This window comes from Sorex araneus, chromosome 2, assembly GCF_027595985.1.
Source record: "Sorex araneus isolate mSorAra2 chromosome 2, mSorAra2.pri, whole genome shotgun sequence".
NCBI classification, from domain to species: domain Eukaryota; kingdom Metazoa; phylum Chordata; class Mammalia; order Eulipotyphla; family Soricidae; genus Sorex; species Sorex araneus.
Window position 1 is genome coordinate 8,229,859 of NC_073303.1, and position 14,569 is coordinate 8,244,427.

Genomic DNA, 14,569 nt, shown 5'->3' on the forward strand with positions numbered 1-14,569 from the left:
ATAAGGACATCATATTAGAATATATATCTATATATTTTTTGATTTTTGGGTTACACCCAGCGATGCACAGGGGTTATTCCTGGCTCGTGCACTCAGAAATTACTCCTGGAGCTGCTTGGGGGACCATATGGGATGCTGGGAATCGAACCCAGGTCAGCTGCATGCAAGGCAAATGCCCTACCTGCTGTGCTATCACTCCAGCACTGTATCACATTAGTATTTATTCTGGTACTTACTTCTAGCTGAGTAGAATGATACCAAATTTAGCTATTAAATATATATGCTTGAATACTGGAGGAGTAATATTGGAACTCTGAAATAAAGACTTGTTTTTTTTTTTCTTTTTGGGTCACACCTGGCAATGCACAGGGGTTACTCCTGGCTCATGCACTCAGGAATTACTCCTGATGGTGCTTGGGGGACCATATGGGATGCTGGGAATCGAACCTGGATTGGCCGCGTGCAAGGCAAACACCCTACCCACTGTGCTATCACTCCAGCCCCAAGATTTGGTTTTTATATTAAAAAAACTGGCAAATTTTCCAGTTAGTGGTCTTTCCTTGATCTACTGTTATGTGCAAAAATGAAAAATAACTGTCTATAGCCAAGGGCAATGACCAAGGAAGTTTTCCTGAGAGTCAGGAATGTTGTAGTACTTGTGGTGGTTTTACCTCAAACTTGAGTAAGATCAAAAGGTAAAATAACCTAAGCAATAAAGGAAAAGACAGAGCCAAATGAGAATTTGTGAGAAATATTGATCACCTGGTAGTAGAGCTACTGTAAAGGGCTGAAGTCATGCTTTGCACGGGGGAGGGTCAGATTCAATCCCCACATATTCTTCAATGGACCCTGAGAACTGCAGCAATAATGTTCCCTGAATACCATTGATTGTGGATGAAAAACAGGAGAGAGAGAGAGAGAGAGAGAGAGAGAGAGAGAGAGAGAGAGGGAGGGATTGAAGGAGGGAGAGAGAGAGGGAGGGAAGGAGGGAGAGAGAGGGAGAGACAGACAGACAGACAGACAGACAGAGATGCATTTAGCTGACTGGGAAAAGTGAAACTGAGTGGTTCCATGGCAAAAACTGCTAACTCACGACTGCCACTGAGTCAAAGGATCTGGACAGGCTTTATGCATCCCTCACATATTCCACTGATACCAGAGCTGGAAAATATCTTCCAAAGATTAAAAATGGTAGAGTTGAGGAGTGACTGACAATAAGTAAAAGAAAGCTCAGCTTTTCATTGTGTAAGGAAAATCACTAGATAACAGATTTTCAGAAAACTTAACAACTCTTACAGATTTTTGAAAATGACTCAAAACTAGCAACATTATACCAATGGCAGCGCTGAAAGTTTCATCTCCAACTCTAGGAAACAGAAAATATATTCATTTTAAAGGAATACTATGAATGGTTTCAATCCAGGTCAAAGACTTGAATCCTAGCCTCTTGTACCTTGCAAGCTGTTTGAACTCAGTAAAGTCACCTGAATCCCATTTTTGTGTCTGAATCATGAGACAATAATTACAGGCACTTCTTCACAGACTTATTTAATTCAAAGTACTTCAACCTGTCTGACACTTAAGATATGCTCTCAATGTAGATCTTAGATACATTCACCAATAAAACTTTTTAGCAGTCCATAAAAATATCCATCAACACCCCATTTGGCATCTACTGGGCTATTTTCCCAACTCATTCATCTATTTTCTATTATTAATATTATGTCCCCACTAGTTGTTTGGTGACCTTCATCTCCTGGATAACTAAACTAAGCTAGATAAAATAACTAAGACAGTGTAAAATGATAAATGCACCAAAGAGATAGAAATAGAATCTTGAGAGCATCACAATAAGAATAATACACATATATAAAGAAACTGCCATAGAAATGAAATTATCTACGCTAGTAAAGAATGGTTGGACACAGTGAACAAGTTGGATAAAACAAAAACTCTGTAAGAATACTCAATCCAACTAAGTCATCAGTCAAACTTGAAGGAATGAAACAAAATTGTAAAGAAAGCAAAGCTAAAGAAGTTCCTAACTATTAAACCAAACTTATTAGAAACACTAACTGGACTACTTTAAAAGGCAAAAAAAACCCTACTTGAAAGCAGCAGACAATAAGAATACAAAATGGGTGAAAGTTGTAAGATACAGTGGCGGTTTTTTTTTTGTAATACACACAGTGTTTGCTTGCTTTGAAGTTAAAATGGCATACAGACACACAATTGTAGAGGAGACCCCCCCCCCAAAAACTAAGAACTGAGGTTCCATAAAAATCTAGGCTTTCCAGCCCTGGGGATCATTCCAAAGAGTATAATTATATCAATTTAAAAATATATCTGCTTTTCTGTTTTTATGATGGTGTCAATCACAATGGCTAAGACCTAGAAACAACCCAAATACCCAAGAACACATAGTGGATAAAGAACTGTTGTACACGTACAATAAGAAAAGGTGAAATCTAAAAGTTCATGCATCTCAGCCAGAACTCCAGGGTGTCATGCTGAACAAGGAGAGTTAAAGGGAGAAAGAGTTTGAACTGAGGAAGTGGGTCTTCTTAATCTTCCATATTGCTCACTATTCTGCTCTGACTAGCATAGGAATGAGACATCTCCTCTGTTCCCTCCAAGTGCTCAGACTCACCTGCAGCAAATTCTGTGGTGAGTCCTGATATTTCTTGTCCAGTTCCTGGATGTGGTTCCTGAGTTCCTGTACTCTATTGTCCAGATGGGCTACATTGCCCTGCAGACTGCTCAGTTTCTGCTCTCTTTCTTTCTCCAGTCGACACATATGTAGCTCCTCCTCCTGATGCAGGAATGTGTGAAGATTTGTAAATTCAGAATGGATTCTTTCTTTCTCATGTTTTATCTTCTCCTATAAGGAAGAAGAGAGCTCAGAAAGTGAATACAACCGCTGCTGAGATGTGACCCCGGGGGCCGCATGCATGTGCGGCTCCTCCGAAGCTGCTCCCGCGTGAATCCAGACCCAGCTGAACCAACTACAACACGGACTGCTCTTGCAGATTGTTTCCAGCCAGAGAACTAAGCTGCGACCCCATGCCCGCCCGGGAGGGGAAAGGTATTTCTCTCTCTCGCCTGTCCCTTCCCGGGGATGAAGGGCGTGGGGGCCGCCATATTATGACGACCACAGATGGGGTTTACAAGCTTGCAATGATCGAATATCCTGGAGAAATCTCCCTGGACTTAGTTGTTAAAGTACAGAAATACAAAACCGCGCCGCCGCTACTGCGGCCGCGAGACCTCATTTCTCTTCACAACAGGTCTGACTCTAGTGGGGTCCTCCTAATAATAATGGTGAGGTTTGTGGTGAAATATTGAATGTAACCAAAGTAAATAGAAAGTAAAGTGAAATTTATCAGTTACAAGGTGGGGGGTGTGCGGGGGTGGGCGGGATGGGAGGTTTACTGTGGGTTTTTTTTTTTTTTGTCTTCGGTGGTGGGACATGGGCACTGGTGATGGGATGGTTTTTTCAGCATTGTATGACTAAGACTTAAGCCTGAAAGCATTGTAATTTTCCACATGGTGATTCAATAAAATAAAATTTAAAAAAAAGAAAGTGAATACAGAATAAGTGTTCATTAACTATGCATCCCTACACAATATGAGTCACACAGAAACAAGTAAAATATATTCAGTAGTAATAAGGAAGGAACATTTGATGCAATGTGCAACATGGATGAGTCAGCTAGGCAGTGAGCAAAGCGAAGTAACTCAGAAGCAGACGGACAATATTATAGAACTCTACTGCTATGAGGTAAGCCATATTCATAGAAACAGTGAATACCAGAAAATTGGAGGAAGAGGCTTGAGGATTAGGAAGAGAGTTTGAGTTTGGAGGATGAATGAGTTTTGCAGGTGGATAGAGGCAATGGCTGCACAAGTGTATGTACAAACAAGTGGCACAGAGCTGTCCACTCAAAAGGATAAGAATGTCGACTTTTATGTTATGCTAAGACAAACACACACACACACAGAGTTCCTCAGTTAGTGTGATATAGCCTGAAGAGTTCTCCATATTTCCTACACTAGAGTTATGCCCAGGAGGCAGATATTCTAAGGTAGAAGAGGTTATCACAATTATTCATTGTAATCTCGATAAATTCCTTCTGCTTCACTAACATTATGGTGTAAGGAGTACGAATAAAGTGCAGAATAGAGTTTGGGCAAAGTAAATAAAATATGAGTTATAAAAAGAAATATGTATTTTTATTTTGATACATAGATGTGTTCCTGTGTTCCAGATAAGTTTTCAGTTCAAGAAACATGTAAAATTCCTTCTTGAACCTTATTGAAGTTTCTAACTGAGACATCACAAATGGAGCAAAGATGACCACGTTGGCAGATCATGAGTCTCAACAGGGAGAAGCCCAGTTGGCAGATTCTGATCATAAATACTAAAAATATCAACCTGGGTTCATTTAACCACCCTAATGTGTGATTAAGCTAAAACAAATGATCTTTGCTGTAGGACACAGGTTTAAATAGGTGGGGGTGGGACTAGATTTTAATTTCCATTTTAGTTTTTTCATTTCAGAAAGTGATCCAATGTCTCAGAAATTGATAAAAGAGTATCTTATTTAATTTTAAGAGTGAGACAAGTATAGCCTCAATCCATATATTCATGGAGTTTTTTTTTCATTTTTGGTCACACCTGGCGATGCACAGGGGTCAATTCCTGGCTCATGCACTCAGGAATTACCCCTGCGGTGCTCAGGGGACCATATGGGATGCTAGGATTCCAACCTGGATCGGCTGTATGCAAGGCAAATGCCCTACCCACTGTACTATCACTCCAGCCCCTTGAAGGTATTTTTTAAAAAACTGTGAAGATCTTCCTACCACTCAAGATATCAGAAATGAGAGCAAAAGGTTTTCTTTCTAGAGATCATATTGGAGATTTGTACTTATAGAATAAAGATTGAGGTTTAAGATACCATTTTAAGCAAAAGAGACTCACTGGTCTGTGTGATAATATTCCAGACTAATACACTATATAAATATATCAATAAAAATTATGTTCCATTCATAGGGAGTCTGATTAATCAATGAACTAGAGACCCAAATTCTGTAGATGTCTTTTATATGTTCTTGCGGTAGTTCTGGTCCTCCACATTATCAGCATCATTAAGTTGAGCTCAATGCATCTCATCAGAATGAATCTCTCTCTAAGTGTCCAAAAATAGTTGGTATCTTTAGCCAAAAAGCTTGAGGGTCAGGTATACTGCACTGTGGAAAATGCACCAAAATGGTGTAGTTGATAATTCATAAACAGGAAGATAGTTTCAAAGTTTGAGAATTTGAATCCCATCAAGGATCTTTTCAGGTCAGCTGTAACATTTATACTTCTCCAATTCAGATATTGGAAATCTTAAATAATTACTAGCACAAACAAGGCTGATATATTTGTAACAAAAATATAATAGATGCATATAACTAAAGGAATAAAGGGAAATGGTGCTTTCTACATTACTTTTAACAATCTGGACCATTTATTGAGTAATAAACCCTCATGGTGCTTTCACCAAGCAATATCTACTACTAAAGCAAGATGATGGCATATAATTTGACCACAAGAAGCGTCAAACTCTCACCTCCCAACTACTTATTTTCTGAGTTGCGTCTTGCTTCAGTTGCATATATTTGAAGAGTATGATGTTCAGTCTTCTCACTGCTTCTTTGAGCTGTTCCTGTGGGAAAAATTGGTTGCTAGTTTATTCAACTGGATAACTTCACAACATCCAACAGAAATAATAGGCTTTCAGACAATTTGAATAATATTGACATTTGTTGAGCCCTTACATGCTCAGAGAAAGAGTAAGCAGTTCAGTAACACAGTTGATCTTTGTGGCAATCTGCAAAACTAGTAAGATGCTTAACATAATTTCTGTGTTATAGAAATCAATTCTTTGTATGGGATTCATGAACTTATTAAAGGGGCAACATATTCCTCAATTTCTTAGGGGATTAAGGAGTGACGCAGCAGGACAGTACCCACTATGTTATTCCGCCAAAGCTAAGGCAGCCTTCACATAGACCTCTACATGTACGTTCATCTAAACCTCTCACTGGAGTTTATTCACAGGCACTCATTTCTAAATAGTCAACAACCCTTATAAATTTTTTTTTGTGTGTTTTGGGTCACACCTGGCGATGCACATGGGTAACTCCTGGCTTTGCACTCAGGAATTACTCCTGGTGGCGCTCAGGGGACCATATGGGATACTGGGAATCGAACCCGGGTAGGCTGTGTGCAAGGCAAACACCCTACCCACTGTGCTATCACTCCATCCCCAACAACCCTTATAAATCTTTATTTAACTATGTCCCTACCCTATACTTGTGGGAATAAAATGAATTTTAGAAATTGGTGGCTCTTTTATTTTGAGACAGAATGTTCTTCTCATGTCAACATTTATTCTCAGTAAACTAACAAAAAACATTCAGTTCCCAGTACTCCTTTAAGGTATGATTAATACTCTCAACTGATCAAAGTTGAAGGTAGAAATTCTACTATTATGTCTTCACCTAGCTTTCCTTCCACACACGTCCTGGTCTGGCCATGGTGCCAAGGAAACTTTCTTATCTGTGCTCTTGTCATTAGTCTTGACTATAGGAGCCCCAATCTTTTCACCTCCATTTGAGGACTTTTCCACCATCAAAGCACACCAGGCAAATGTCACTTGTTTGTTGTCTTGATTCTGGGGACAAACCTGGTGATAGTCCAGGGTTATTTCTGGTTCTTCTCTCAGGAATAACTCCTGGCAGTGCACTGGGAACCATATGGCAGCCCAGGATCAAACCCCAATTTGCCACCTGCAAGGCAAGTGCCCTAGAGGCTGTACTACGGCTCCAGCTCCCTCACTATTTTCCAATTAGGGTTATCCTCTACCCTGAAAGTTAGGGAATACTCCTGGTATATAGTATTAACTTGAATGTAATTGGGTTGGGGTGGTGCTCTCTGTTTGGTCCCTTACTGAAGGTAGTTTTCCAGGGGCAATACTACATTCTTTCATTTTTCAAAGGAGATGGAATTTAAAATAAGTTTGGAAGGGCAGTAGTGAGGCCATTTTCTTTGTAAGCAACTGAAGTTGGTTTGTTCCTGGCTCTCATTCGGTGCTTGAGCACAGTCAGGAGTGATGCCTAAGCACAGAGCCAGGAGCAAGCCCTGAACATTTTAGGTGCAGATTGAAAATGGAAATAAAAATGTCATTCCAAGGGAAATTCCATGACCAGAACTTTCACTGGTGAGATCTAGAAAAGATTCAATGATATCCTGTACCCTTTGAAATTATAGCAATATAGGTAATAGAATAATGAACTTTTATGCATAATTTCTGAGTGCAACAATACCTAATACCAAAAGGAGACAAAGATGAAACCTAAAGATAATATTATAGATCAATATTATTATACATATACCTAAAATTCCTCAACATTACCCTAGCAAAACCAGTTCAATAGTGTATACTCTTAGAATCAGATATCCTAACTTGTCAGTCTGATTTTGGATTCCAAGAACTGTTCAATATATGAAAGTGAAGGAACATACTATATCACAGCAACAAAAAGATAAAATCATCCTTTACTTCAGTAGAAATAAAGAAATCAAATGACAAGGATCCACATACTTTTATGACAATTACTTTTATGCTCAATTAAACAAGAATAGAAAAGTTACTAGAGACCCCTCCTGAAGTTCTACTGGCATTGCCACCATTCCAGGTGAGACCAGTCTCTTGCTCATATTTTGGGTCTATGATGGAAAGGGAGGCAGAACCTTCCCTTCTGCCTAGGTCCAAGTAGCCTCCACACCCACCAAGTTCACTGAGTGAAAACAATATCACTGAAGCCACAAACAACACCAACCAGCTCAGGAAAACCTCAGACAGTGACTTTAGTGACACATGATGTAGACATTTAATGAGCTCAAAGAAATATGGCAAAGAAAATCAACAAAGTAGGTGGGGCTAACCTGATTTTGGTATCTGGCATCCCATAAGGTCCCCTGAGAACTGCCAGGAGAAATTCTGAATGCAGAACCAGGAGCAACCCCTGAGCATCACCAGCTGTGTCTCAAACTCAAATATTTCAAAAAGATAAAAACAATGAGCAAAAATAACAAAGGAGTTTAAAGACCTGCCAAAGGTCTATTAATACATTGGTCTAAAAAATAAGAGAAGATAAACACACACAAAGAATGCAAAGGTGTTTCCATCTACAGATAGTCGGAAAAATTAACTTGGATTAAATGGACATATTGGTCAAAATAATTGAAAGATTCTATGCAATCTTTATTAAAATTTCACATTTTTCAAAATTAGAAAATAACAACTGAAATTTATAGGCGTCACAAAAGATCCTGAAGGCCATGCCCATGCACACATGTGCACACACACAATACACACACATAAATTGAATAAAATAAAAAACCCAGAAGAAAGAGCATACATATTTGATTACTTGTGATAAAGAATAATACAGGCATGTATAATGTAGAAAGGAAGGTCTCTTTAACACATACCGCTGGGGAAACTGGTGAGATTCGGTGCCAGGGTGGTATGGCCATAGACAATGCTGGGGAAACTGGTACCATTTACAAAACATAAAATTTACAAGACGCATTTACAAAATTATGAAATGACTGCTCCTCACACTGTACACACAAATTAACTGAAAATGTACTAAAAACTTAGACATAAGACTTAAGCCATAAAATACAAAGAGGAAAGCTCATGATAAAAATTGCAGCTGGCTTCAGCAATAACTTTGAAGAGTTGACTTAATAACCAGTGAAACAAAGATAAACAAGCAAAATTATGTGCGTGGGAGTATATGGAAGGAAAAGAAAGTTTTACAAGGTAGAGAAAATATCAGTGAAACTAAAAGTTATCCTATGTAGAGAGGGATACTATGTATATCTCATATATCTAACAAGAAGTTATAACCAAGGTTTGTAAAAAGTCATAAAACCCCAAAATACCACTACCAAAAGTAACCAAAAAAGCCAAAGAAATGAATACACATTTCTCTCTCTTTCTGTTCTCTCTCTCTCTCTCTCTCTCTCTCTCTCTCTCTCTCTCTCTTTTTACAGAGGGCACTCATAAAGTAATCAGGGATTTCAATTTGCTCTGTGCTCAGGAATCACATCTGGTGGTACTTGGGGGACCATATAAGGTGTCTGGTATTTGAACCAAAGTTATAAAGGCAAAAGCCTTTCTTCCTGTACTATTTCTCTGGTCACAAAATACAGACTATTCTCAAGAAAATATATAGACTGTCAACAGGCATAGAAAAATTCTTATTATCATTTATTATATGACTGAAAATGCAACTCAGATCTACAATAAGACCATTCAGTGATATGAGAATAGTTTATATCACATACACTAGGCTGCTAAAATCTCAGGGCTAGGACGAATGGAGACATTACTGGCATCTGCTCTAGTAAATCTATGAACACCGGGATGACAGTGATACAGTGATACACTAGGAACAACAATTTTGGTGATTTTTATATAGAACATTTGGCATTCATACATATTTTGTGAGAGTAAAAACATATTGATCCTATGAAAATCATTATGAAATCATTGAAAATGCTTACTTGGGTAATTAAGGTTTATGCTTACAATATGGTTGAGAATTAATTATATGTATCTATTCAAAGAATACAAAGCCCTAACTTGAAGAATAAAGCCACACCTATTCAATACATTGCTATTTAAAATACCAAGGATAAGAAAAAAATCACAAGTACCCAATGATTCAATGTTCATAAGGAAGATATGGTATATTCACACATTAGGATTCTACACAACTATAAAGCTGAAAAGTTGAAAGATAAAATATTCCCATTTGTGATAACTTGGATGGAATGGAGGTAAAATTATAGACATAATAATTCAGAAGAGAAATACACACCCAGATAATGTCCCTCATAAATTCAGTATAAAGAAAGCGAGGAAGGGAAAGGACACACCGCACATGGAGTCGGACCATGGTGCAAGGCTTGAGGAGCTAGAGTGGGGAGTTGATCAGTGGATGGAGGCAGATGGTTTCAGCATTTTTTAGTGAGGATGCTGTGACAACTCACCTTTGCAGTGAGTGACAGAGCACATCTGAAGCACAGACTACAACGAAAATAATTTCTGTCATGTAAATAAGTAAAACAGGTTTCAGAGCAACATCAGATGAGGCTTTTAGGAGGCTTTCTGGACCCCACACTCACCTTGTAGCCCTGACATGCATCTTCAGCAAGAGCAGTGACATGTCCTCTGTGCTGTGGTGACCGCTCACAGCGCCAGCAGATGAGCTGACCCTCATCTTTACAGAACAGGTGGAGCTGCTCGCCATGTTTCTCACACAACCTTTCATGGTCTGTCTCCTTGATGGTTTCAATGATATTTCCCAGCTGCTTGTTGGGCCGAAGATGATCACTTTTAAAAGGTTTCCTACACTGAGGACAATGAAATGTCCCCCGTGATGATGTATAAGAAGTTTGACTCTCAATAAGGTCCACTATGCACCTGCGGCAGTAGTTGTGCCCACAGTTGATAGTCACAGGCTCAGACATCAGGTCCAGGCAGATGGGGCAGGTGGCTTCCTCCCTCAGCTTCTTGGTAACTGTAGCTGAGGCCATGACTTTTCCGGAAATGCTGCAATATTGGATCAAGTGGCAGAAATTAAGCAATCAGAATTTTCCACTGTATCAGAAATACACCTCAGCTGAGTTTCTGTGCCTCCTCTGAACTTGAAAAACATAACTAGAGATATAGTACAGCGGGTATGGCATTTGCCTTGCATATGGCCAACCCATGTTCAATCACCAGCATCCCATAGGGTCCACTGAGCACTGCCAGGAGTAATTCCTGAGTGCAGAACCAGGAGTAACCCCTGTGCATTGCTGGGTGTGACCAAAAAAGAAAAAAAAGACAAACATCCGAGAGATATGAATTAAAATTGAGAAGATTCGACCGCCGAGATGTGATCCCGGGTGCCGCACGTGTGTGTGGCCTCTCCACGGCTGCACAAGCGTGAACCCAAACCCAGCAAAACCTCTTTCAGCATGGGCAACAACTCCTCGCAGTAGCGGCCGCGCGACCTCATTTGTCTTCACAGTAGGTCTGAATCTAGTGGGGTACTCCTAACAACAATAGTGAGGTTGGTGTTGAAATATTCAATGTAACCAAAGTAAACAGAATGTAAAATGAAACTTATCAGTTACAAGGTGGGGGGGGGCGGGATGGGAGGTGTACTGTGTGGGTTTTTTTTTGGTGGTTATATATGGACACTGGTGAAGGGATGGTTGTTTCAGCATTGTATAACTGAGACCTAAGCCTGAAAACATTGTAATCTTCCACACGGTGATTTAATAAAATAAAATTTTTATTTAAAAAAAATTGAGAAGATTCATTTCATGTAACTGCTAGTCAAAGATAGTGGTCACAACCACAATATTTCCTTAAACAGAGCATAATAAAAAATTGAATAAACTGCAACATTTAGTTCCTCCATGCCACAAACAGCATTTCTATTGTTTATTATTTGCTGAGTCTATGGTAACATATAAGACCAGATCAGATATTGCACTTTTTTTTTCTTTTTGGGTCACACCTGGCAATGCACAGGGTTTACTCCTGGCTCTGCACTCAGGAATCACCCCTGGCGGTGCTCAGAGGACCATATGGGATACTTGGAATCGAACCAGGGTCGGCCGTGTGCAAGGCAAATGCCCTACCCGCTGTACTATTGCTCCAGCCCTGCACTTTTTAAAAAAATGAATATTTGGACCTGGAATTCAGAGAGAATGAGAGAAGGACAGGTTTCCTGACAAAACTAAAGCAAAGGAGAGAAACGCTTGAAGAGGGGTGAGAATCCCATTCCATGAGAAGTTACTTCATCAGTATTGGGTTTATTTCCTTGTATCTGCTATTAGAATTAGGTATGCAGGATTCCTCAAGAAAAATCACATCTGTATGCAAAGGATAATCACTTCCAAGTTCCCGCTACCTTTCAAAGAATAAAAGACACAGGTAAAACACCCAGGCTCAGTAGAGCTTCCACCAAGATGATAATAAGGTCAACAGACAACCTGAAGAAAATGTGTGCCCTTCCCATCAGCCTCTCTGACCCGATGACAGAGAATTGAAAGAGGTGGGAGGGAAACGGGCCATCCTGAGAGCAGAGCTCCTGGAGACCCCGAGAGGTGACTGTCACTACTCCAGTCCACCAGGTCTCCCGGAAGGTCAGAGGGACTGGAGCCCACAAACTTACCAGAAACCTGGATGTCGGGCAGAGAGAACAGATTGGGACGACGGGTCTCTGAGGATCCTGGCGGTTTATCTCCTGGTGTCCAGCAGTGAGGACCTGAGATGGGAGCACAGGACCCTGTTCAAGGAACACAGGACTTTGCTCTTCATCCACATGGTTACAGCTTGGGGATCCCTGTCCCCTATTCTCAATGCAGAGTATTTGTGGGGAGGGAGTAGATACAGGGTGAGGTAGAAAACAAAAGCTTTTGTGACCTGAGACTGAGGATATATCCCAACCACTAATGCTGCGTTTCAAACTAAAGTTACTGCAAAGGCATTTACCGCTAAATAAATTATGAGAATTATTTCTTTAGAGGCATAGAGAATATCTTCCTGAATCATTTGTTCCTCTTTGGGCTGTGTTCCAAGCACCCCCAGACTGCCTATTTTGGCCTTACTCACCCCAGACACTGGATCCAGTGTCTGAGATATGGCTTGGAGTCTGGTGAGAATGAAAACAGACAGAGGGGAAACTAAGAAAGCAAAGTCCAGAAAACTCTGAAGTTTGTAAGGCTCCCATCACTGACACATGCAGACAGAACAGACACACCCCCACAAACTACCAAACACACACACACACACACACACACACTAACTTAGAGACCCAACAAACTAATTTGTGCTTCACAAACTCACACAGCCACAACACAAACTCTTGACTCTTTTCTACACACACACACACACACACACACACCCCGCATATCCACATGCATTCTTCTTACACTCCTGTAGACAATAATCTGGTATTTCACTACCTTATTCACACAGCAGACGGCCCTTATTCCTGACAGTCTCCAGGTAGCTGACACTTTGAGAATCCTCAATAAAGAAAGTCACACTGGCTGAACGAAACTCCAGAGTTTACCTTGGGGTGGAGCCCAGTCCTATCAGGGAGGAAATGTAAGATGTTGCTAATATTTTGCCCTGAGTTTATTCTAAGAAGAGGGGACAGTGAGGAATAATACCATCTTTAATTGCTGAAAAGAAGTTTTGTGTACCCAGCACAAAATTAAATCAGGCAGCCGGTGTGGGTCAGCTCAGACACTTACTGACTTCAGATGTTTCTGGCTTTGCCACCAAGTCTGTAGGAACCTGGAAGCCTTCCTGGGTCACCATTTCTCAGCTCCTCCAAGTGCTTAATTGTTTTCCACAGGAAAATATGGGGAAATATGTGAGAGAGTAGCAGGGCTCTTGGGCATGAGAACATAGGTCCACACCAGCCCCCGTTCTATGTTTCTGCTGTCCCCTTCCTCCTCAATGACCCTAGGAGGACACAGAACTCAGCACAGAAACAACAGAGTCAGCACCAGGACAGCTTGGAAGTCATGTGGACTGACCCTGGACATTGCCCATTGGTAGGTGTGGTCGATTGACACAATAAAGTTAATTGGATTCATAACTTCGACTTCTGTCCAGCAGTTTGGTTCCTAAGAATGAGGCACACCTAGTTGCTTGTCCAGGCAGCAAGATATTCTTGGTAGATCCAAACAAAGGGCTCGTTGGCCTTTTTTTTCTTTTTTCCTTGGCCTTTTCTTTAGGTGTACCCACCCACCATTTCCCTCCACTCTCGTCACATACACCACTCATGAGTTAGCACATGGAACAAAGGATAAACTGTAATTACAACTGTGGGCGTGGGGACATGCGGGAGATAAGCAACAGCTTTGAGACTATGGGGATGCTCGTTCCTGCTGGCAGGGCTCTTGCCACGCTGTCTGTGCTATGGCTCCCCTAGATCTGTTCAGGCTTCTCCCTAGCAGAATTTACGCTGCTGGGTTCCATACTTTCCCTAGAAGAATGTTTTCTTCTTAGGTCAAAGACTTTTCCTGATTGGCTTAAGCAGGAAACGCCCTGCTAGGGCCAGTGCTTTCCCCTAGTCTTGCTTAGCCCAAGATAAGGTCCATACCTTGGAGTTTGTGTTCATAGGGCATTTTGTCACAGTGAAGTGCTGTCCTTTGAGCTGCCTGGGGACCGCCCCTGGGAATAAGAACTGGGGCCCGAGGGGTAGAAGCTGAAGGTAAGACTGTCTGCTGGTCCAGCATCTCATGTATGAGGCGAAATTGGTTCTTTCTCTCCCACCCGTCTGATACAGAATCTTTCTTCAACTCTGCATTGTCTGGCTCTCAAGGATTTTCCAACATTTTGTTTCCCAGTGTCCCATTGTGCCCTGGCTTGTCCTAGAATAGGAGTTCCCACCCAGGACAGACACTTCACAGCCTGAGACAATCAAT

General features: G+C 40.8%; 1 protein-coding gene across 1 annotated transcript in view; it reads right to left on the bottom strand.

Moving 5' to 3' along the window:
* The window catches only part of LOC129402534 (E3 ubiquitin-protein ligase TRIM38-like), a 34,594-nt gene extending 23,928 nt beyond the window's left edge, over window positions 1-10,666 (bottom strand). Inside the window, exons 1-3 of the mRNA XM_055129469.1 lie at window positions 10,256-10,666; window positions 5,619-5,714; window positions 2,651-2,881 (exon numbers count right to left, since the gene is read on the bottom strand). Of these exons, the coding sequence (XP_054985444.1) occupies window positions 2,651-2,881; window positions 5,619-5,714; window positions 10,256-10,666 (738 nt within the window). The remainder of the gene's footprint in view (window positions 1-2,650; window positions 2,882-5,618; window positions 5,715-10,255) is intronic.
* Window positions 10,667-14,569: the final 3,903 nt, after the last annotated feature.